Source organism: Myotis yumanensis, unplaced genomic scaffold (assembly GCF_028538775.1).
Source record: "Myotis yumanensis isolate MYYU_CA2020_CCGP unplaced genomic scaffold, mMyoYum1.0.hap1 SCAF_11, whole genome shotgun sequence".
Classification (NCBI taxonomy): domain Eukaryota; kingdom Metazoa; phylum Chordata; class Mammalia; order Chiroptera; family Vespertilionidae; genus Myotis; species Myotis yumanensis.
In genome coordinates this window covers 44,611,750-44,632,212 of record NW_027223762.1, presented here as the reverse complement: position 1 = coordinate 44,632,212, position 20,463 = coordinate 44,611,750, and the positions used below count along the sequence as shown (strand labels likewise).

Sequence of the window (20,463 nt, the reverse complement as noted above, 5' to 3'; positions counted from 1 at the left end):
CTGGCTGGGGAGGAATTCAGGGAGAAGGCGGAATGTGGGCGGGCTCAAGGGGACGTGGGAGGGACAAAAAGAGAGGGGGGAGAGAGGGCGGGGGTCCAGTCTCCCCTGGCCGAGCACTTTTTTGGGGAAGTCCTAGGACCGATCTCCAGGACCAGGACTCTTCTCCCGGCGTCTAGGGCCCCCGCTCAGCCCAAGGTAAGGGGGTCACGCTGCCGGCAGGAGGAAGGGGAGTTGCGGATGGAGATGATGGTGGAGGGTCCAGGGCAAAGGGGTGATGTGGGCTGGAGTCCCAGGGGAAGCCAACCAGCTGGAGGTTTTATTATTGTCAAAGAAGAGTAAGAGAAGAAGATTGGAGAGAGAAGGCAGATATTCAGGGGCGGGGGAGAGAGGGAGGGGGCAGGGTTTTCCAAATAGGGCAGCTGGGAGGGTCCTAAGGCTGGGGACACCTCTGTGAGGCCCTATCCCTGGGCCCCCAAGCCTAACTGTCCCCAGGAAAAAAGCTGTCCTGTTGGGTCGTTTGTCTGAGTCTGGGGAAGCATGTTGGGCGCCCCCAGCCCCTCCCCTGTGCAGTACGGGAGCTGTTCTCAGCCCCGACAGAGGGAAGGCCTTGGCTGAGAAGATGAATGGTGACCCCGCCTCCGGTTGCCCGGTGACAGTGGTGGGGGTGGCGATGTTGGCAGGAGACTTGGACAACCCCACTCCAGCCCACCCCCCTCCCCAGCTTGAGGCCTGGCCCTCCTGGGCCCCTTGACCTGGCAGGGCACTTGAGAGCCTGTGTGCTGGGTAGGGCGTGCAGTGGGGTCTCCATGGACTCCAGCTTCTGCCCGCTCGGCCTCAGAATCTGCCCAGATAGGACTCTGGGCTTGGCCTCAATTCACGGGACCCTAGATCAGAGGACCTCCTAGGGCCCCCCTTGCCTGCTTCTCTCCGTAGCTGTCTGTCCCCTGTCTGACTGGCTGAAAGGGTCATCTGGGTCCCGCCAGCCTCTGCTTCTCAGCTCCTGTCAGTCCCTCTCCTTCTCACCTGTTGCCCGCCTCTCAGCCACTCCCCAATTCTGTGTGCCTGGCTGTCTCCCCATCTCCCTCTCTCTCTCTCTCTCTCTCTCTCTCTCCTGTCTCTCTGTTGGCCCCCTTTCATTCCCACAATTTCCCTTCCTCTCACATCCTGTCTGTCTGGGTCTTCCTCTTTGTGTCTCTTGCTCGGTCTCTATCTCTTTATTTCCGATAGACTCTTGGTCTCTAATCATTGATTTTGACTCTGGGTCTCTTATATTGTGAGTGGGTAATGAAGGTGATAATCATAAAACTAGGGGAGGTCGATGTGACACATTAACAACTAATAGGGAGAGTTCTACTCTTTACAAAAAGAGAGCCAGTCTCTCTCCCCCTCTCTCCCCCCTCTTCTGTTTCCATCTCCCTCTCCCCCTTTCTCCCTCTCCCCCTCTCTCCCTTTCCTCCTCTCTCCCTCTCCCCCTTTCTCCCTCTCCCCCTCTCTCCCCCCCTTCTGTTTCCATCTCCCTCTCCCCCGCTCTCCCTCTCCTCCTCTCTCCCTCTCCTCTCTCCCTTTCCTCCTCTCTCCCTCTCCCCCTTTCTCCCTCGCCCCTTCTCTCCCTCCCCCCAATCTGATTCTCTCAGTCTCCCTGACTCTGTGTTTCAGCCCCTGTGTAGTGTGTGTTTCTCTCTCACTATCTTAGTTCCTGTCGTTCTCTCCCCCGGTGTTTTTGTCTCTGGTCTTGCTAAGTGTCTCCTTTCCTCTCTTGACCTCTCTCTCTCTCTCAGACCTGGGCCTGCCTCAATCTCAGTTTCTCTCTCTCTCTCTCTCTCTCTCTCTCTCTCTCTCTCTCTCCCAGGCCTTCTCTGCCATGCGACCTGTCAGTGTCTGGCGGTGGAGCCCGTGGGGACTGCTGCTGTGCCTGCTGTGCAGCTCATGCCTGGGATCTCCATCCCCATCCACGGCCCCCGAGAAGAGGGCTGGAAGCCAGGGGCTGCGGTTCCGGCTGGCTGGCTTCCCCAGGAAGCCCTTCGAAGGCCGAGTGGAGATACAGCGAGCTGGTGAATGGGGCACCATCTGTGATGATGACTTCACGCTACAGGCAGCCCACGTCCTCTGCCGGGAGCTGGGCTTCACAGAGGCCACAGGCTGGACCCACAGCGCCAAATATGGCCCTGGAACAGGTGAGCGCCAGGTATACCCTCGGTATTGCCCCAGTGTGGCCTCAGTGCAGGGAGAGAACAGCAGGATGGCACAGCCACAGGACCACAGGACACTGAGAATAAATAGTCAGGTTAAGCCATGAGTGACAAACCAGCCAACATAGTCACTTCTCAGAGCTGTGTGATCTTACGCTGATCACTGCCTTCTCTGAGCTTCTGATGTCCCATGAGCAACAAGACTAGATGATACCTAAGTTCCTTTCAAAGTATGATTCTCCAAAGCCATGTACGAGCACAGCCCTGATCAAGTGAGGCCTGTACGGTTCAAGTACGGTTGCTTCGCAGGAAGCTGAGAGCAGGTAAATAATGTCTGGATTTCCCAAAGCCAGTCAGGATCAGAAATCCTGCAGCTGACAAAGTCACATTATAGGCCAGAGCTGAAACCAAGCTGGAATTGAGTAGGGCAAGTATGAATGTTTAGGAGCAATTCCAACTGAGGCCTGGGGATGCTTGCACTGTATGAGCCCACAGTTGGAGGGATAGAAGCTGGTGCACTCTGCAGCTGATACCCCAATTCCCACCAGCCAGGCCACTTCTGGAATAAAGTGTCACTTGTAAGTGCCACATTTTAAGAGAGGTGGTAGAAAATAGAAATATTTTCAGAGGATAGCTGCCCAGATGTGGAAGATTTGAAGCCAACTTTCAAGGAGTAGTCACTAAAGAAACCAGGGATTTCTGATCTGAAGGGAAAACTTGGATAGCAGCTACATGACGGATGTCTTCAAATATGAGGACAGTCATGTGGCTGCGGGATTTTTTTGGATGGCATCAAAGGACTGAATCAGACCTGGTAGGGGAAAGTCATAAAGAATCACAAGGACTGTGTAATGGCTCCGGCCGCCTGGGCGCCGGGGCGGGCAGGAGGTCAGCGTCCCAGCAGGAAGTCCTGTCAGAATAGGCATCGAGGATCCCTACACAATGGCTGGGACAGACAACCTTTGAGGGGCCACCCATTCTGAGAGGAAGGCAGGGACACTCAGTTCAGTGAGGTCGGGGCAGAGAACAGAACAAGGGGCAATGGGGAAGCACAGACAGGGCGGGCACATGGGAGGCTCGGGTGAAAGTCTCAGATTTCCAATTCTCGCCAATGGCTCGAACTCCTTAGCCTCCCTGGGCTACGTGGTCTCAGGCAAGTTACTTAACTTTTCTGAACCCCCATTGGTTTTTTAATATGAAGTGGTGATAATACTTCTGGCCGCTCTGTTCTAAGAATGATCATGTATGTACACACCATGGCAGCGAGCCTAACACAGCAGGTACTTGGTTAACTCTGGCTGTCGTTGAGTGGGTAAGAACCAAGCAGAATTTCAAAGTTGACTCTTGGTTTTTTATTCACCGTACCAAATTCCTGAGTATCCCCAGACCACCACCAGCCCTCCATCGATCCTATGCCTCTTTTTTTTATTCCCTCCAGGGTCCCCTGTCCCTTCCCCACCCATTATCTTATCAGAAAAAATGGGATCATTATAGCCAAGTGTGAGGCCTCCATGTTCGCTCGCCCCACCCTACCTCCCCACACTTCTCTGTCCCCTATCGCTCCCTCCACAGGCCGCATCTGGCTGGACAACCTGAGCTGCAGTGGGACTGAGCGGAGTGTGGCCGAATGCACCTCGAGGGGCTGGGGGAACAGTGACTGCACCCACGATGAGGATGCTGGGGTCATCTGCAAGGACCAGCGCCTCCCTGGTTTCTCGGACTCCAATGTCATCGAGGTCTGCAGTTCACACACACACACACACACACACACACACACACACACACATACACACACCAGCCAGGTTGGCCAGACGGGGAGGGCTGTGGGGTGTTATGTGTGGTTAGAGGAGACACTAGAAGGTAGGGGGTTCCATAGGCCCCATGGGGTAGTTTGGGTTGTTAGGAGCTGGGGGCTGGTGTGGGTGGGGCAAGGGGTAGAGCTCCTGGATGTAAGTTCCAGATTTGTTCCAGCATGAAACCCGGCAGGAACCTCTCCAACCTCCTCCCTGTCCCCAGGGAGACCTGTGCTCTCCCAGAACATCTCACTCCTTACTTGCCCCTCCTTCATTGCCACTTCCTCATGAAGTGCTCCTCCTGCTCCTGCGGGTGCTCCTTCCTCAGCTCCTCAGCACCCTCAGGGCACAGCACCGCTTGTCTGTCCACCCCACACACCCCTCCATACCCACTGCGGGAGGCAGGCATCTCTCTCAGCCCCTGCTCCCCGTTGGGTCTGCAGGAAGCACACTCAGTCGGGGTTCATTCAAGGTGGCAGGACGTGTGAAAGGTGCTACTGGGGTGCCTTCCTCTGCTTGTGGTCCCATCCTCAGGTAGAGCATCACCTGCAAGTGGAGGAGGTGCGGCTCCAGCCAGCCGTCGGGCGGGGCCGGCGGCCCCTGCCCGTGACCGAGGGGCTGGTGGAAGTCCGGCTTCCCGGCGGCTGGTCCAGAGTGTGTGACCAAGGCTGGAGCGCCCACAACAGCCACGTGGTCTGCGGGATGCTGGGCTTCCCGGGCGAGAAGAGGGTCAACACGGCTTTCTACAGGTGAAGGGATGGGGGCGCCGGGGAGCAGGCGGGGGTGGAGGGTGCTCCTTGAAGAAGGGGGGTTGAGAGACGGGGTTCTGGGATAGTGGGGGGGGTGTTGGGGGGCTGGAGAGGTGAGAGGTACCGTGGGGCCCTAGAGGGCTCCCCAGGCCGCGCTGCCGTCCGAAGCCGGGCGGGGCGAGTGGCGGCGGGCAGCTAGTCTGTGCCGTGACGCCAGCGGAGGGCGGGCGGAGGGCAGCGGAGTCCCCGCCCCGGGCCCCGGGCCACGCCCCGCAGCCGCGGTGCCGGCGGTCAGCGCCTCCGCGCCGGCGCGGCCGGGATCCCGGGGCTGAGTTCAGGGAGGGCGAGGGCGCGCCCTGCCGAGGTGGCGCCGCGCGTGTGCAGCGCGGGCAGCCCGAGGCCTGGAACTGCCCGGCGTCGCCCGCGGGGCAGGGCGGCGTGTCCCCGCCTCGGGGCCCAGCCCACAACAGGAATGTCCGCCAGCAGGTCCCGCGGCGGAGGCGCCGTGCTCTCCACCTGCCGGGGAGCCGCTTCCGAACAACGAGTCGAATCGCGCTGGCCACCGGCTCGGTGCTCGCAGCCACTCGCTTCCCTGGTGCATCTCACTTGAGAAATTCGAGAAATTTGGAAACCTCTGTGCTCGCTTCGGCAGCACATAATGCACCAACACTGGAAATCTTGAGTCTCTGTAATCTGCTTGTGCAGGCTAAGAATGCTTCTTTTCTTCACCTTTCCTTAGACCAGTTTTGCAGAAAGAACTCTTGACATTTATAGGTGACCTTCCGCTGGGCACACTACCTCCGACGTGGTCTGACAGGCCTGGTCAGAGGAGGGACACGTGGAAATGCTCAGCTTCCATTAACGCCCGCCTAGGTTTTGCATTGCCTTTCTGTTGAGGCAGCAGCCCACGGCGCGGCGCGTACTGAACTTGTAACCACAGCTCAGGTCTTCCCTTATCTCTGCTCCTGACAGAGCAGCCTGTCTGAACCTACATCTATGCTGAGTTTACCCTGTAAGTTTGTTACATCACTTTAAAACCGTTTTAAAAGTCATGATGACCGCGTGAGATTATCTTGAATCTTGACATTATATTCCCTGTGTCATCCCTGTCAGCTTCCTCTGGTAGACAAACATGATTAGCTAGGCCTCTGGCTCCATCAGCGTGACTGTGAGAATAATTGAAATGTTTAAAACCAACGCCTGACTCTGCTTAATGAAAGTTCCCTCCAGGTTTACATCAAGCCGTTAATCATTAGTTGTGAAATGTTTGTTCCAACAATTTGGAACAAACTGAACACTACAGTGATGTAACATTTCACCATCTTATCTATAATGAAATCACGGGAGATTTTGTTAGTTTTTGCTAAAATCCAGATACATTATGTTCACCATTCTCCAGCTTTCTGATTTAGTAATCGTTCAAAAAAGAAAATCCTGGTGGTTTGACTGAGCTAATTTTCCCTGAAAGCCCTTTAGGTCTCTAAGGATTACCATAATTTTTCCTCAATGTTCACAAGCTTTCTATTTCATAACTTACTCTAGAGTACTATTTATCTGTAGGTTGAGGAATCCTTTTTGAAAGTCAGTACATGATCCAACCTCCAGTCTTTCCATTCTTGCTCAAATTTTCCTGCCTCAGCTCTGAGACACATCTGGAAGTTCTTTCATTTCCCAAAAATATACTTTATCTGCTCTAGTGACACCACTGTTGTAAAACATCGATATGCTGTGCTCCTCTACTATTATTATCTATCTTGGGGCTGTATTTCTTTCTCTGTGTTTATTCTTTGTCTTTCCTAATTCAAAACCAGGTTCTGAAAGATGAGTATGAGTTAAATAGCAGGCATTTCAAGTGAAAAGGGTAGCATGAACAAAGGTGTAGAGATTTGTTCATTCAGTATTATTTACTGAGTGCCTACTGTGTGCCAGGGGCTGTTGGGATTCAACAGTGAACAAAACAGACAAAAATCCCTGATCTCATGGACTACAGAAGAATTGGAAAATAAGTAACATTACAAAATGTTAGAATGGCAAAAGGTGTGGTCATTAAAAACAAAGCAGTAAAAGGGTTATAAAGTGGTAGTGGGACAGCAGTTTTAAATAGAGCGGTCAATAAAGGCCTCTTTGGAAAAGGCATCATTTGAGAAAAGATTTAAGGGAGGTAAGAGCACAAGCTATGCAGATATCCAGACCGGCATTTTCAGGAACAGGGATCATAAATGAAAAAATCCTGGGAGTGTGTACTGGGGCAGGGGAGCATTCTTGGCATGCTCCAGGAGGCCCCTGGGGCTGGAGCCGAGTGCACAAGGAAGAAAATTATAGATGTGATGGAGAAGAAGGTAGTGAAAGAATTTAGGAGGCTTTCACTTTTACTCCGTGTGAGGTAAGGTTTTGCGCAGAAGTGTAACATCTGACTTCCATTTTTAAAGATTACTTTCTGTTTAATTAAGAATAGACTGTGTGCCCTGACTGGTTTGGCTCAGTGGAGAGAGCGTCGGCCTGCGGGCTGAAGGGTCCCAGGTTCGATTCCAGTCAAGGGCATGTACCTTGGTTGCAGGCACATCCCCAGTAGGGGGTGTGCAGGAGGCAGCTGATCGATGCTTCTCTCTCATCGATGTTTCTAACTCTCTTTCCCTCTCCCTTCCTCTCTGTAAAAAGATCAATAAAATATATATATTTTTAAAAAGAATAGACTGTGAGGGATACAGTAGAATAAACAAGGCAGAGAGACTGGTTCTCAACCTTCTGGCCCTTTAAATACAGTTCCTCATGTTGTGATCCAACCATAAAATTATTTTCATTGCTACTTCATAACTGTAATGTTGCTACTGTTATGAATCGTAATGTAAATATCTGACATGCAGGATGGTCTTAGGCGACCCCTGTGAAAGGGTCGTTCGACTGCCAAAGGGGTCGCGACCCACAGGTTGAGAACCGCTGAGTTAGGAGGTTATAGTCTCCTCAAAGTCAAGTGAAGAAAGTGAACCAGTGAACATGATGAAAAAATTATCAAATTCTGTCTATAGTTGAAGGTGAAACCAATACGATTTGATGAACTCGATGTGATGTGAGAAAGAGTGGAATTAAGGATCATTCCAAGGTTTTTGGCATAAGCTAAGTATGGAGTTGACCTCACTTGATAAGGAACACAGTGGGTGGAGCATGGGGGGAAGGGTTATATATAACTTTTTATCGGATCTGTTACATGAGAAGTTCTTTAAGGCATTGAAATGGTGAGGCTGAGTAGGCAATTGGGTATATGACTCTAGAGTTCAGTTGAATGAAAGTATTTTAAATCCTGAAACTGGACAACATCAAAAAGGGAGTGAGTGTTAAAAAAAAAAAAGAGGTCCAAGGACTGACTCCTGAGAACTTTAAACAGTATGAGGTCAGGAAGATAAGGTGAAATGCAAACAGTGAGGTGGGTAGAAAGAAAACCAGATGCGATGCGTGTGGTGGCCTGGAAGCCAAGTGCTTCGAGGAAGGGAGGGTGACCACCTGAGTCAGTGCTGCAGATGGTTCTAAAAACGTAAGGACTGAGCAGCAAACACTGGACTTAACACTGGGGAAGTCATTGTTAATCACTCAGTTGTTACAGTATCACAGTGCTTGTGTTCAGTTCACCCTTTTTTACATAATAATGTCCCCAAAGCCATTCACATAACTTTTATTACAGTATATTGTTGTAACTGTTCTATTTTATTATTGTTAATCTCTTACTGTATCTTATTTATAAATTAAACTTGTTTAATATATATTTTTATTGATTTCAGAGAGAAAGGGAGAGGGAGAGAGAGATAGAAACATCAATGATGAGAGAGAGTCATTGATCGGCTGCCTCCTGCATGCCCCCGATTGGGGATTGAGCCCAGCCCGCAACCCAGGCATGTGCCTTTGACTAAAATCAAACCCGGGATCCTTCAGTATGCAAGCCAACACTCTATTCACTGAGCCAAACCAGCTAGGGCTATAAATTAAACTTTATTGTAGGTAGGTATGTATGCATAGGGAAAATAGTGTATATATAGAGTACAGTACTATCCACAGTCTCAGGCATCCATTGGGGGTCTTAGAATGTATCCCCTGTGGATAAGGGGAAACTACTGTATTTCTAAATTTCTAGATAATACGATGTCTTTCTGAGTACTACTCTGGAGTTCAAGATGCTCTCTCTGAGTCACTGGCCAAAGGAAGTGCCAAGTACATTTTATTTTAGACATGTTTGAGAAAAAGACATTTGGAGAAAACGTTTCACACTATACTTATATGATGAAAGGTTCTAAACTCTTAGCAATGTCTCAAGAAAGAGACCTGGGAGCTACTGCAGACCCTTGGCTAGCAATGCTGGACATATGAGATGTTTTGGCAAAAACACCAACTAAGTATATCCTCAGGGAGAAGCCAGGGCAGGAAATACTCACCAGCTTCAGCCTTATCTAGAATCTACATTAAAATCTTAGTGCCTCTGCACACTGTGTACTATATCCAAATATGACTCCTCAAGAGACACAGCAAAGCCCTACCTGGTTTGGCTCAGTGGATAGAGCATCGGCCTGCAGACTGAAGGGTCCGGGTTTGATTCTGGTCAAGGGCACATGCCGGGTTGCGGGCTTGACCCCCAGTGGGGAGCGTGCAGGAGGCAGCCAATCGGTGATTCTCTCTCATCATTGATGTTTCTATCTCTCTCCCCCTCTGCCTTCCTCTCTGAAATAAATTTAAAAAAAATTTTTTTAAAAGAGAGACACAGCAGAGCAGAACATGTTGAAAGAAATGATAACTAAGATAATAACAGGGAATGTCATAAACTTATAAGAACAGACAAACATGGTTGCCTTCATTCATACATAGTTAGACAGGACAAAGGGGGGGGGATTAAAGTCTTTGATATCAAAGGGAGAATGAGAGGAGAAACAGACCACCTACTTTCCTGACATTGGACTTAAGGCAACCTTTTGAAGAATAAAATAGGTCAAATATTTAGGCCAATTAAAGAGAAATAAGGTTTTAGAATTCATTTCCCTAGAAGTAAGTTTGGGAGATGAGCTGAGTTTGTGAATGACTAAGCATGTGGGATTTAACATGGGCAGGAAAGGGCTGTCATCCTGAGCAGCCTGGTCTCATATTCCCTGTCAAACCAACTTAATGTCCTCAGATATCCCTACTTTAGTCCTTAATCCTGGTTCACTAGCCTCAGGCCTGGAAATGCCAGAAACCAGAGAGCATCCAAGAATAAAAAGACAGTCCACCTCTCTAGATGTGACCAGGCCAGTTCTCTTTCCTCACCTGGTCAGTCTGGCAAGCCTAACAGTCCTAACACCTTTCTACTTCCACCCTTTCCCTTAGCCGTCCCTCAGGTTTAGATCAGCCAAGAGTTCTTATCCCCCATCTACCTTAACCTAATGTCTGTGGGTCTTGGTATAGGGGCTCAATCAGTCCTGAGTCCATGTCCTTCACTGCTGCTCACCCACCTGGTCATGTGCCTATGAGGCCAAGCAGCTGGGAAGGGTAGAGCCTTGCAAATATCTGATGCTCTAACATCCTGCCACCAGGAACCCTTTGATTCTCGGAAAAGAAACCTTGCCCCTGGTCCCAGCTGCACCAGCCTCTCCCACTTGGTTCTAGCCTGATCCTGACTCTGCTATTGTCTTATCCTCACAGAAAGTTGAGGAAGCGAGCGGCCAAAGCCTCGGCCCGACGCCCCAAGCCCCTTGGCAGGTAATGGGGCGAGAGCCCTGGGACCTCCTGCCGCCCTGGTGGCCCAGGAGGTGGATGGATGGAAGGCAGCCTATCCATGTCCATCCCCAAACCCAAACGGATGAATTAAGGCTATGACTGGGGGTGGGGCCAGGAGGGAGGCAGACATGGGAATGGGCAAGCTTTGACCTTAGGAAGCACAAGGAGGAATAACGTAGGAATGAATGGCTGAGGGACAGCCTCCTCATCCTTATATTTCCCCCAAATAGCTGAGCCACCTGCATGTTTTCTCACCTTCCCCCAATCTCTACCTCCCTTAATTCACCCACATTCCCATTCTCTCTTCTGCATTAACTTTCCTCTTATCTCCTCCCCTCCCCCACCTGGACTGACACCCATTCGATTTCTCCTCACTGTTGCTGAATCCAGAGAGCAGCGTGAGATCCTGAGATCCAGTTCGGTGGCACACAGCCGTCAGTGTATGTGGCACACGGGGCCACCTTCACTCCACCCTTCCCACACTCTGCATGAGGGGTTCTTCCCAGAAACAAACCGAAAAAATCACCCTCTGCCTTTCCCGGGCCGTGTACCTAACCACTACTTCCACTAACTTATTTCTCCTTTTTCAGACCAATCACCAAGCGTAAAGTCAAAACCAAACCCCGAGTGGGCAGGGGGCCAATCAAGAGGTAAATAAAGTTCAGGCTGGGTGGACAGGAGAGGGACTGCCTAGTGGTGAGCCCTGTGATTGGGCTTTGGTCAGGAAGGGGTCCAAGAGAGCCCTTCACCACACGGAGGAGGAGCAGTAGCAGCTAATACAGACCCCCTTCCAGATGATTCACTGAAAGGGAAAGTAAGGCTGGTCCTTATGGTGGTCTCTGGGGAATTATGCTCGTCATGGGATTTGTGGAAAGCTCTATAGGAGTTCATCCACTGACTGCCCTTGCTCCACATGCTCATTTACTCCCTCAGTGAATTCTAGCAGAAACTCTGGCACGTTTGTCCTTCAGATGCCAATGCTTGCCTTTCCCCTAAGAAGTTATCTGAGGGATCAGTGTTCCCATCCTACCTTTATTTGATTCATTTTTTAAAATATATTTTTACTGATTGCAGAGAGGAAGGGAGAGAGAAAGATGGAAGCATCAATGATGAGAGAAAATCATTGACCGGCTGCCTCCTGCACACCGAGCACTGGGGGTCAAGCCCACAACCCAGGCATGTGCCCTGACTGGGAATCGAACCTGTGACCCCCTGGTTCATAGGTGGATGCTCAACCACTGACCCACACCGGCCGGGCTTGATTCATTTTTTAAAATAAGTGCTACTGACCTGGACGTAAGACTCAGTGTTCCCTCTGGAACCTTTACCAAGGATGGGATCCTCTGTGGTCCCATGGACACAATTGGGCTCCCAGTTCCCTAATTTTCCTCCTGGGTTTCTTCAAAGAGAACGCGAGGGAGTGGAAAAGTTCCAAGCTGTGATTACATCTCACTAGGCTTCCAAAGGCCATTTGCACACGCAAAGTCTCCCTGATAACTTCTTGCAGTGGCTGAGGTACAGAGAACCCATCCCTTTCTACTGTGCCCTCCTCTCTTCGGTGCATTCTGAGGTCACCCACTGGTCTCCTGGGACCCTCATTCTCCAGCTCCTCCCTCTGGTGGCTTCAAAGGGTGTACTTGTGGTGCTTTTTAGCTTTGGGTCATCTTTGCCCAGCGTAACCATTCTCTAGCCTTCCCTGACCCCTCATTAAAGTGCACATTGCCGTGTTTACTTTGAGAGTTGTGGGAAAAGGGGAGGAGGGAGTTCAGAAGAGAGGTGTCTTTTTCCTGCGATGGCCTCTTTGACTTTTATTTTCAGCCAAACAGGACTTTGGGAGAGTACCTGATCTCTTTGAGCTTCAGAAGCCACTTATCCTGAGCTTCCAAAGGTATTCTGTCGAGTCTGCAGGCTTCCTTTGCTGTGTTTACAACCGTTTCCTCCTCTGTGTCTTCCTAGCCAATGTCTTCAAATTGTCATGTTTCTTCCTTCCTCTGACATCAAGTGATGAGGCACATTACTGTGATAATTCACTGTCAAACCAGCCTCACCGGCCCACTCCACCAATACCAGGCCTCAGCTGGTTCCCTTCCCCTCTGGGCTCGAACCAGCTGTCCTGGGAAGAATGTACTTCTGTTGTCACATGCCTAGGTGCAATCTCTTATTTCATTAGTGTCAATAAATAAATCCCCTCATTGTCTCAAGCATCTCTCCGCAGTACTTCCAAATTTTAACATCCCTGGTTTAGTCCCATTGTCCTGCTCTGGTGGCTATAGAACATTCTTTCTAATAGGTTTAAATTGCAAAAGCACAGGCTGCCTCATTAAAGACTCACAGCCAGCTCAAGTCTGGGGATGGGGATGTCTTTACCATTGTTGTTCACATTCACTCTCCTTCTCTGGCCATGTGGACCCTCTAACTCTTGTTTGTCTTGCATTTATACATCATCACCACATATGCCAGCTCCAGTCTTCCGTGTGCCCACCATCTGGTCTGTTCTCCCATAACTGCCTGTCATACTCTGGCCTATAGAGCCTCTGTGAAAGTCCCTCTGGCCTCTACGGAGCCATTTAGAACCGATACTCACTTGTTTGCATTCTGACTTGTTTAGTTAGTCCCATCTCAGCACAATAGAAGGATCTGCTCACTCTGGCTGTTCAGGCTTCCTGTTCACGTCGACTGCCCCTCCTGCCCATCTCTTCCCACTGGGAAGTCCTAGCTTCCCATTCTCTTTGCACAGCAGCCTCAGCCTCAGCCTCAGCCTCCGTTAGGCTCAGCAGCCTGCAACCATTTGGAACAAGGTCTCTGTCAGGCAAGTCAAGACTAGCCGCCCTCCCGTAGGGTTCTTCTGCTGCAGAAGGTCCCCCAAAGACCCTCTGTCTGGGTACCCGGGCCCTTTCAGCCTGGAAATTGCCATTCCCTTGGTCCTGTGGAGGGCAGCATTGCAGAGACGAGGGGAAGAAGAGGGGTAAAGTGGTCATGAAAAGTGAGGGGATGGCAGCGGCATGGGATGGGAGGAGGGTTGTGAGCAAAGTGGCAGGAGCATTGTCTTACCCTACTGCTCCCCACTCCTGTCCCCACAGGCTGCTGGCCCAGCGGCAGCAACACTCCTTTGGTCTGCATGGGGTGGCGTGCGTGGGCACGGAGGCCCACCTCTCCCTCTGTTCCTTGGAGTTCTATCGTGCCAATGACACCGCCAGGTGCCCTGGGGGTGCCCCTGTGGTGGTGAGCTGTGTGCCGGGTCCTCTCTATGCAGCCTCCAACGGCCAGAAGAAGCAACAACAGTTGAAACTTCAGGAGGAGGTTTGTGAGACCGTGACCATGACCTTTCCCGCCCCGGGTGGAGAACGCCCCTAGCCTGGCCACCCATGACTAAGCACAGCCCTGACCTTTAAGGACAGAGGGGAACCTTCCCGCGGGTGGGCCACCTGAGACCATCGCTCCTTCCCTTCCACCGTTCCTCTCCAGCTCTGCTCAGCCCTCTCCGTGCTGATGTTCCCTCTCACTGCCACGGGACTGTCTCTCTTCTCTACAGGCCCGCGTGCGTCTGAAGGGTGGGGCCCGCCCCGGAGAGGGCCGGGTGGAAGTCCTGAAGGCTGGCACGTGGGGCACAGTCTGTGACCGAAAGTGGGACCTACAGGCGGCCAGCGTGGTGTGTCGGGAGCTGGGCTTTGGGACCGCTCGAGAGGCTCTCAGTGGTGCCCGCATGGGGCAGGGTGAGGGGGATGAAGGTGGGAGGGAAGGGGAAGGGAGAGGTACACACTCCTGGGGGAGTATAATCCTTGGGGAGGAGACCCCTGGACAATGAAAGCCCAATTACAACCTCTTGATGTGTGTTTGGCCTTTGACCCTAGGCATGGGTGCCATCCACTTGAGTGAAGTCCGATGCTCTGGACAGGAACCCACCCTCTGGAAGTGCCCTCACAAGAACATCACAGCTGAGGACTGTTCCCACGGCCAGGATGCTGGAGTCCGATGCAACCTGCCCTACACTGGGGTAGAGACCAGGGTCAGTCATACTTTCCCCCTTGGTTCAGGTGCCTCACATCCTATCCAGTCGCCGTCATGCTCTGAAGTGTGACCACTGCCCTAGGCCCCTGCAATACTGCAGCTCCCACCTGACACCATCGCTGTTCACCCTTTACATGCCTCTGAATCACCCTTCAGCCACATGCCTGCTAGACTCCCACTACCCCACCCCAAAAGCTTCCCCAACTTTTCTATTCTGTCACTACAGATCCGACTCAGTGGGGGCCGCAGCCGACATGAAGGGCGAGTTGAGGTGCAAATAGGGGGGCCTGGGCCCCTTCGCTGGGGCCTCATCTGTGGGGATGACTGGGGGACACTGGAGGCCATGGTGGTCTGTAGGCAACTCGGACTGGGCTATGCCAACCATGGCCTGCAGGTGAGTAGGAAGGAGGGGAACCAAGACTATTGCCTCCAAAGCCTGTGTTTGGGGCTGAGGACTGTGGAAATGAGTCCTTTGGCCCAGGAGGCTGGATGGTGGGGCCTCACAAACACCTGCGTATGTCCCCAGGAGACCTGGTACTGGGACTCAGGGAACGTAACAGAGGTGGTGATGAGTGGAGTGCGCTGCACTGGGACTGAGCTGTCCCTGGACCAATGTGCTCATCATGGCACCCACATCACCTGCAAGAGGACAGGAACCCGTTTCACTGCTGGAGTCATCTGTTCGGAGAGTGAGTGGAGAGCCAGCCAGGGAAGGGAGATTCTGGGCCACCCCTTTTGGAGAAAGAAGGCTTTAATCTGGAGGGATACTCCTTCCCTGTGGAAAACCAGCCTCGCACACATCCGGCGGTGGTGGGAGGAAGCACCCCCATCTGTCCTCGCCCTTCAGCAGTGACTTCTAACACTCCCCTTCCTTCCTGGGCGCAGCCGCATCAGATCTGCTGCTGCACTCAGCACTGGTGCAGGAGACCGCCTACATCGAGGACCGACCCCTGCACATGCTGTACTGCGCTGCCGAAGAGAACTGTCTGTCCCACTCGGCCCGCTCAGCCAACTGGCCTTATGGCCACCGCCGTCTACTCCGATTCTCCTCCCAGATTCACAACCTGGGAAGAGCTGACTTCAGGCCCAAGGCTGGACGCCACTCCTGGGTGTGGCACGAGTGTCATGGGTGAGAGGGTCAAGTAGAAGGGCAAAGCCCCTGGGGATAGAGTGAACCTGCTGGGCGCAGGGAAGGAAACAGGGTTTCCCTTGTCTCTTGTCCCCACAGGCATTACCACAGTATGGACATCTTCACTCACTACGATATCCTGACCCCCAATGGCACCAAGGTGGCCGAGGGCCACAAAGCTAGTTTCTGTCTCGAAGACACCGAGTGTCAGGAGGGTGAGTTGGTGCCTAGAATGAGCTACAATATCTCCATCCCATAAGCTTGCCTCACACTGACATATGCCATGCCAACCCCTTCAGATGTCTCCAAGAGGTATGAGTGTGCCAACTTTGGAGAGCAGGGCATCACTGTGGGTTGCTGGGATCTCTACCGACATGACATTGACTGTCAGTGGATTGACATCACAGATGTGAAGCCAGGAAACTACATTCTACAGGTGCCTGGGGTCAGATTTCCAGCTGGTGAGGGGGCGCGGTGTTTATTCTAGACAACTTTGAATTATGTTGCTTTTCTCCCACTCATAGGTGGTCATCAACCCGAATTATGAAGTAGCAGAGACTGACTTCACCAACAATGCAATGAAATGTAACTGCAAATATGATGGACATCGCATCTGGGTGCACAACTGCCACATTGGTATTTGGTGGGAAAAGCAGCCCAGGAAGACAGGATGGGAGGGAGAGCCCTTCATTCTCTTCTCCCTGAGTTGTTTCTGTCTTCCCACCCCTCTCTGGATCTCCCGCCTCTTCATTTCCCCCCACCCTTCCCCACAAGGGGTCTGTTTTCCTGCCCAAACCACCCATTCACTTGACAGGTGATGCCTTCAGTGAAGAGGCCAATAAGAGGTTCGAGCGCTACCCTGGCCAGACCAGCAACCAGATCATCTAAGGTGCCAATACCCACCTCTTCAAACCACCACTGGCCCCTAATGGTAGGGGTCTGAGGCTGCCATTACCTCAGGAGCTTAAAAGGAACCCCGGATGTCAGCAGGACCACTGCAATCATCCAGTGTGTACTAAGGATGTGGAACTGTCAAGCCTAAGTTAACAACTTCCTCCCAAGGCCAGTGGTCCGGATCTGTGGCCAAGCATGGGGAATCCTGGCTCTCAGGCCCAGCACTGAGCTGAGCTCGAGACAAAGAGCAGCACCTGATTAACTGGCCAGAACAAGAGACAGCAGCAGCTCGTTTTCTCGAATAGCGAGGTCAGGACGGTCAGCTCCAGTATATCCTCTCAGTTCAGGGGAAATACAGCTTTACCTCGAGCCTTTTTATGGGGGAAAAGATCAGTGCCCCCTCCTTCATTTTTGACTATAACATGTTGCTAGGTATAATTTTATTTTATATAAAAAATGTTTTTGTGATTCCTCAGAGCCCAGGAATTGGTGCTAGTGGTTGGAGGGACCGGCCCCCCACTGGCTCCTTTAATCCTCTGTCCAGGTGCCCTCAGAGCCTAGGCCAGTAAAGCAAGGTGGAAATCAGAGCAGGAGCCCCATTCTCTTGTTGATCCATTCATTCTGTGATTTCAGGGGTCACATATAAAGTCAATGTTTCCGGTCCCCGCCGGATCCGCACTGCCAGCTGGGATTGGGTTCGAACAGCTTCATAAATATCTTCAGCATTTTGTACCACCTTCTCCCCAATGGCCAAGATCACATCACCTGGCCGCAGACCAGCCCTAAGGCAAAGGATGGGCAGAGAGAAAGAAGGGAACAGATAGTCCGGTTCAAGGGCACATGCACACCTTACCCATCCCCACCTCACAGCGCAGTCTCTCCCTCACCGGTGTGCAGGGGAGTCCAGGATGACTTTATGGATGAGCACACCATGTTGAACATCAGGAAAGCTGGGTTCTCGAAGCTGTAGTTCAGCAAGGATGCTGAAAGGACACAAACCATGCTGGTAACCACTCTGAGGTACTCTCAAGCCCATTTGAGATTCACCTTAAATTTCTCAATACACTGGCGATTGTATGGACAGGGAATGCACTACGTACTCCAGATACAAAGGCAATTTACTTTCTGCCTTCTACTAGCTAGGAAATGGAACATTATAGAAAAGATACCTAATTCCATGTAACACATAATGTTAAGTCAATAGCACTAATCTCATTCTAGAATCCTAAGAGAAGCTTTAAGGGAGTAGAATTTAAGCTGAGCCTAGAGCACTGGTTCTCAACCTTGGCTGCACATTAGAATCACCTGGGAATCTTTTTAAAATCCTGATTTCTGGGCCTCACCCTCCATTCTAGGCCCAGAAATCAGGATTTTTAAAAGATTCCCAGGTGATTCTAATGTGCAGCCAAGGTTGAGAACCACTGGCCTAGAGGGATAGATAGGCCCGATATTTAAGTATATAAAACAAGAACAACATAAATAAAGACGTGGAGTAGGAAATCAGGTTGACTGGAACAGAATATATTCACGTAGGAAGCCAGGTCTGGAAAATGGCCCCTAAACACTAAATTAACAGACTGTAAATCAAAGAAGTAATGGGATGAAATCAATCTGGTGGCAATTGTGCAAAACGGAGTGGGGCGAAAAAGTCAAGAGAACAGCTGTTCTGATATCTTCAGGTGTGAGGTAATTCACTATAGATAAAGACAGAATTGAGAATAAAGCTCAATAGAAATTCCATATGCCCACCAATGTAGGTGGTCTTCATACCTGGGAGTCAGGGTCAACATCATCACCCCAATGTAGCGGCGCTGGGACCCACTGGTTCCAAACCAGGAATCTGTGACAAAAAGACAAATGAGCCTCACCTAGCTACATCCTTCCTTCCCTTCTCTCTAATCCCAGCAGACCTTCTCCAACAAGGCCCAATGAACGCCCCACCCACCGCTTAAAGGACCCTCCCCACCCCAAGCCAGGCTCACTCTTCTTTTCCCCACGATGCAGAAACTCCCGAAGGCGATCAGAAGGGATGGCAAAGGAGATGCCAGCTGTGACCTTCATGGTATTCACTCCGATCACCTCCCCATCCTGCAGGGACAGAGCCCACTATTCCTTAGCCCAAATCAATAGTGGGAGATGGGGTTACCTGAACAAGAAGTGAGGGAGTGTTGGGGAGATCTGGTTGGATTCTGGATGACAGCTAGCAAGGGACTGTTCAGAAACTTGACCAAACCTCACTGAATTGGGGAAAAACCCACCCCTCTCCACACTGACCTGGGGCAGGGATTCCTGGAAAGAAGAATGTCCCACTCACCAGGTTAACCAGGGGACCTCCAGAATTTCCGAACTGCGGGACAAGGAGAAAATATGGAAGAGATCCAGGGACTCCATGCCTGGGGGCATACCAGGATGTAGGCCTTTTCTCCAAATTATCTCCTTTCCCAGCCCTGGAACAGGGGCCACATTTTTGCAGCCCAACTTTGATATACAGGGGCGGGCAAAAGTAGCTTTACAGTTGTAATACAATAATAAGTAATAATAACACAATAATAAGTAATAATACAAGGGTAAACTGTATTTCGTGTACTCACAACTGTAGATACTTTTGCTCAGCCCTTGATAGGGTCATCCACCATCTCTCACACTTGGTGCCTGCACCACACAGCCTCGCCCCTTCTCCCAGCCTAGACCGCCATCCCCCCCGCCCCCCGCCCCCCATCAGTACGCACATCAATGGCTGCATCAGTCTGGATGTATTCCACATTGTTCTGGGGGAGGCCCAGTTCTTTGGCCGGACGCTGAACCGAGCTGACGATGCCGGACGTGATCGTGTTCTGCAGTGCAAAGGGGCTCCCCATGGCCACCACAAACTCCCCTTGCCGGACATCAGCGGAGCGTCCCAGGGGCAGTGTGGGGAGAGGCTCCTAAAGGGAATGGGTCCAAGGGGCCCGTCACCTGGGGGTGCCGGCAAATGCACAGCCCCGAGCGGACCCGGCCGGCCCGGACCCCACCTTGGTCTGGATCCTCAGCGTGGCGATGTCGGCCACCGGATCCACGGCTGTGACCGTGGCTTCGTAGGTATCGCCGCTGGGCAGCCTCACTCGAACGCGGCGCCGATCAGCCACCACGTGGGCGTTGGTCACAATGAGCCCATCCGCAGCCACCACGAATCCTGAGCCGTTCGAAATGGGGACTTCACGGCCAGAAAAGGGGTGTCTGGAAGGGGGGAAGCGCGGGTGTGAGGAGGACGGGCTCCTCCGGCTCGCCCGCCCTCTAGCCCGCGACTCCGGTGCCGCTGGTCTACCCCGCCGTTACCGGCCCAGGATCTCGATATAAACGACCGCAGGTGCGGTCTTCTCCACCACGTCGGCGATGAAGTTGTACTGGCTCCGGGGAGAGGTGGGCGGCGGGCGAAGGACAGCGGCAAAGACGGCCGGGGGACCCCGCCCCCAGCCCCACAGCAACAGGAGCACTGCCCCCCCAGCGCCCAGGGCCACAGCCAGCCATGTGCGCGGGGGGGGCCCAGGGGTCCCTGAGCCCTCCCGGGTCTGAGGATCCGGGGCCCCCGCAGTCAGCCGTGCTCGCGAATCCGAAGTCCCCGGCGTCAGACACGTTCGTGGTCCAGGGACCCCCACAGAGAACCGGGCCCGGAGACTGGGGGTCCCATAAGTCACTCGGGCCCGAGGGCTTCCTGACGTCAGCAGGGCCCGGAGGTCAGGGGTTAACAGGGGCGCCTTCCCCCAGCGAAATCCCCCCAAAGCCCGCCATCCCCGAAGGCTCCAGCCTGCACCCCGCCCCGCCCTCAGTGCAGCCATCAGCTCCGCCTCGGCGGCCTCCTCGCCCGCCCTACACAGAGGCGGCTCCCGGGACGTGAGCAGGTGACCGCGGGGCGCGGGGCACGCCGGTACTTGAAGTCCTGCAGGGGTGCACCCGGCCCCGGATTCCGGGAGGCCGGCTCCGCCCCCCGC

At 52.5% G+C, this 20,463-nt stretch overlaps 2 protein-coding genes across 4 annotated transcripts; one reads left to right on the top strand and one right to left on the bottom strand.

Moving 5' to 3' along the window:
• Window positions 1-118: 118 nt before the first annotated feature.
• On the top strand, window positions 119-16,963 carry LOXL3 (lysyl oxidase like 3). 2 transcript variants are annotated; one of them, XM_070429547.1, is made up of 16 exons: window positions 119-195; window positions 1,850-2,174; window positions 3,762-3,925; window positions 4,517-4,731; window positions 10,390-10,446; window positions 11,055-11,114; window positions 13,545-13,764; window positions 13,997-14,177; window positions 14,316-14,470; window positions 14,699-14,866; window positions 14,999-15,161; window positions 15,358-15,601; window positions 15,701-15,816; window positions 15,901-16,037; window positions 16,126-16,237; window positions 16,416-16,963. In XM_070429547.1, exons 2-16 carry the CDS (start codon window positions 1,862-1,864, stop codon window positions 16,487-16,489), a joined length of 2,379 nt encoding a protein of 792 aa, XP_070285648.1. In that variant the 5' UTR covers window positions 119-195; window positions 1,850-1,861; the 3' UTR covers window positions 16,490-16,963. The 2 variants fall into 2 exon arrangements, with proteins under 2 accessions (XP_070285648.1, XP_070285647.1); XM_070429546.1 differs by lacking the exons at window positions 10,390-10,446; window positions 11,055-11,114.
• HTRA2 (HtrA serine peptidase 2) lies at window positions 16,919-20,310 on the bottom strand. 2 transcript variants are annotated; one of them, XM_070429548.1, is made up of 8 exons: window positions 19,811-20,310; window positions 19,507-19,711; window positions 19,225-19,419; window positions 18,810-18,842; window positions 18,478-18,583; window positions 18,266-18,335; window positions 17,383-17,478; window positions 16,919-17,277 (listed from the first exon to the last, which is right to left on the bottom strand). In XM_070429548.1, the coding sequence occupies exons 1-8, from the start codon at window positions 20,308-20,310 to the stop codon at window positions 17,112-17,114; spliced, it is 1,371 nt and encodes a 456-aa protein (XP_070285649.1). In that variant the 3' UTR covers window positions 16,919-17,111. The 2 variants fall into 2 exon arrangements, with proteins under 2 accessions (XP_070285649.1, XP_070285650.1); XM_070429549.1 differs by lacking the exon at window positions 18,810-18,842.
• Between the last annotated feature and the right edge of the window lie 153 nt (window positions 20,311-20,463).

Excerpts from the sequence above, each read along its gene's own strand:
- HTRA2 (XM_070429548.1), bottom strand. The coding sequence starts at position 20,310 with ATGGCTGCACTGAGGGCGGGGCGGGGTGCAGGCTGGAGCCTTCGGGGA. Across the intron at positions 19,420-19,506 it reads CGCTGAGGATCCAGACCAAG|GAGCCTCTCCCCACACTGCC; the intron begins GTGGGGTCCGGG and ends CATTCCCTTTAG. Across the intron at positions 18,584-18,809 it reads GAGGTCCCCTGGTTAACCTG|GATGGGGAGGTGATCGGAGT; the intron begins GTGAGTGGGACA and ends CTGTCCCTGCAG.
- LOXL3 (XM_070429547.1), top strand. The coding sequence starts at position 1,862 with ATGCGACCTGTCAGTGTCTGGCGGTGGAGCCCGTGGGGACTGCTGCTG. Across the intron at positions 11,115-13,544 it reads GGCAGGGGGCCAATCAAGAG|GCTGCTGGCCCAGCGGCAGC; the intron begins GTAAATAAAGTT and ends CTGTCCCCACAG. Across the intron at positions 14,471-14,698 it reads ACACTGGGGTAGAGACCAGG|ATCCGACTCAGTGGGGGCCG; the intron begins GTCAGTCATACT and ends CTGTCACTACAG.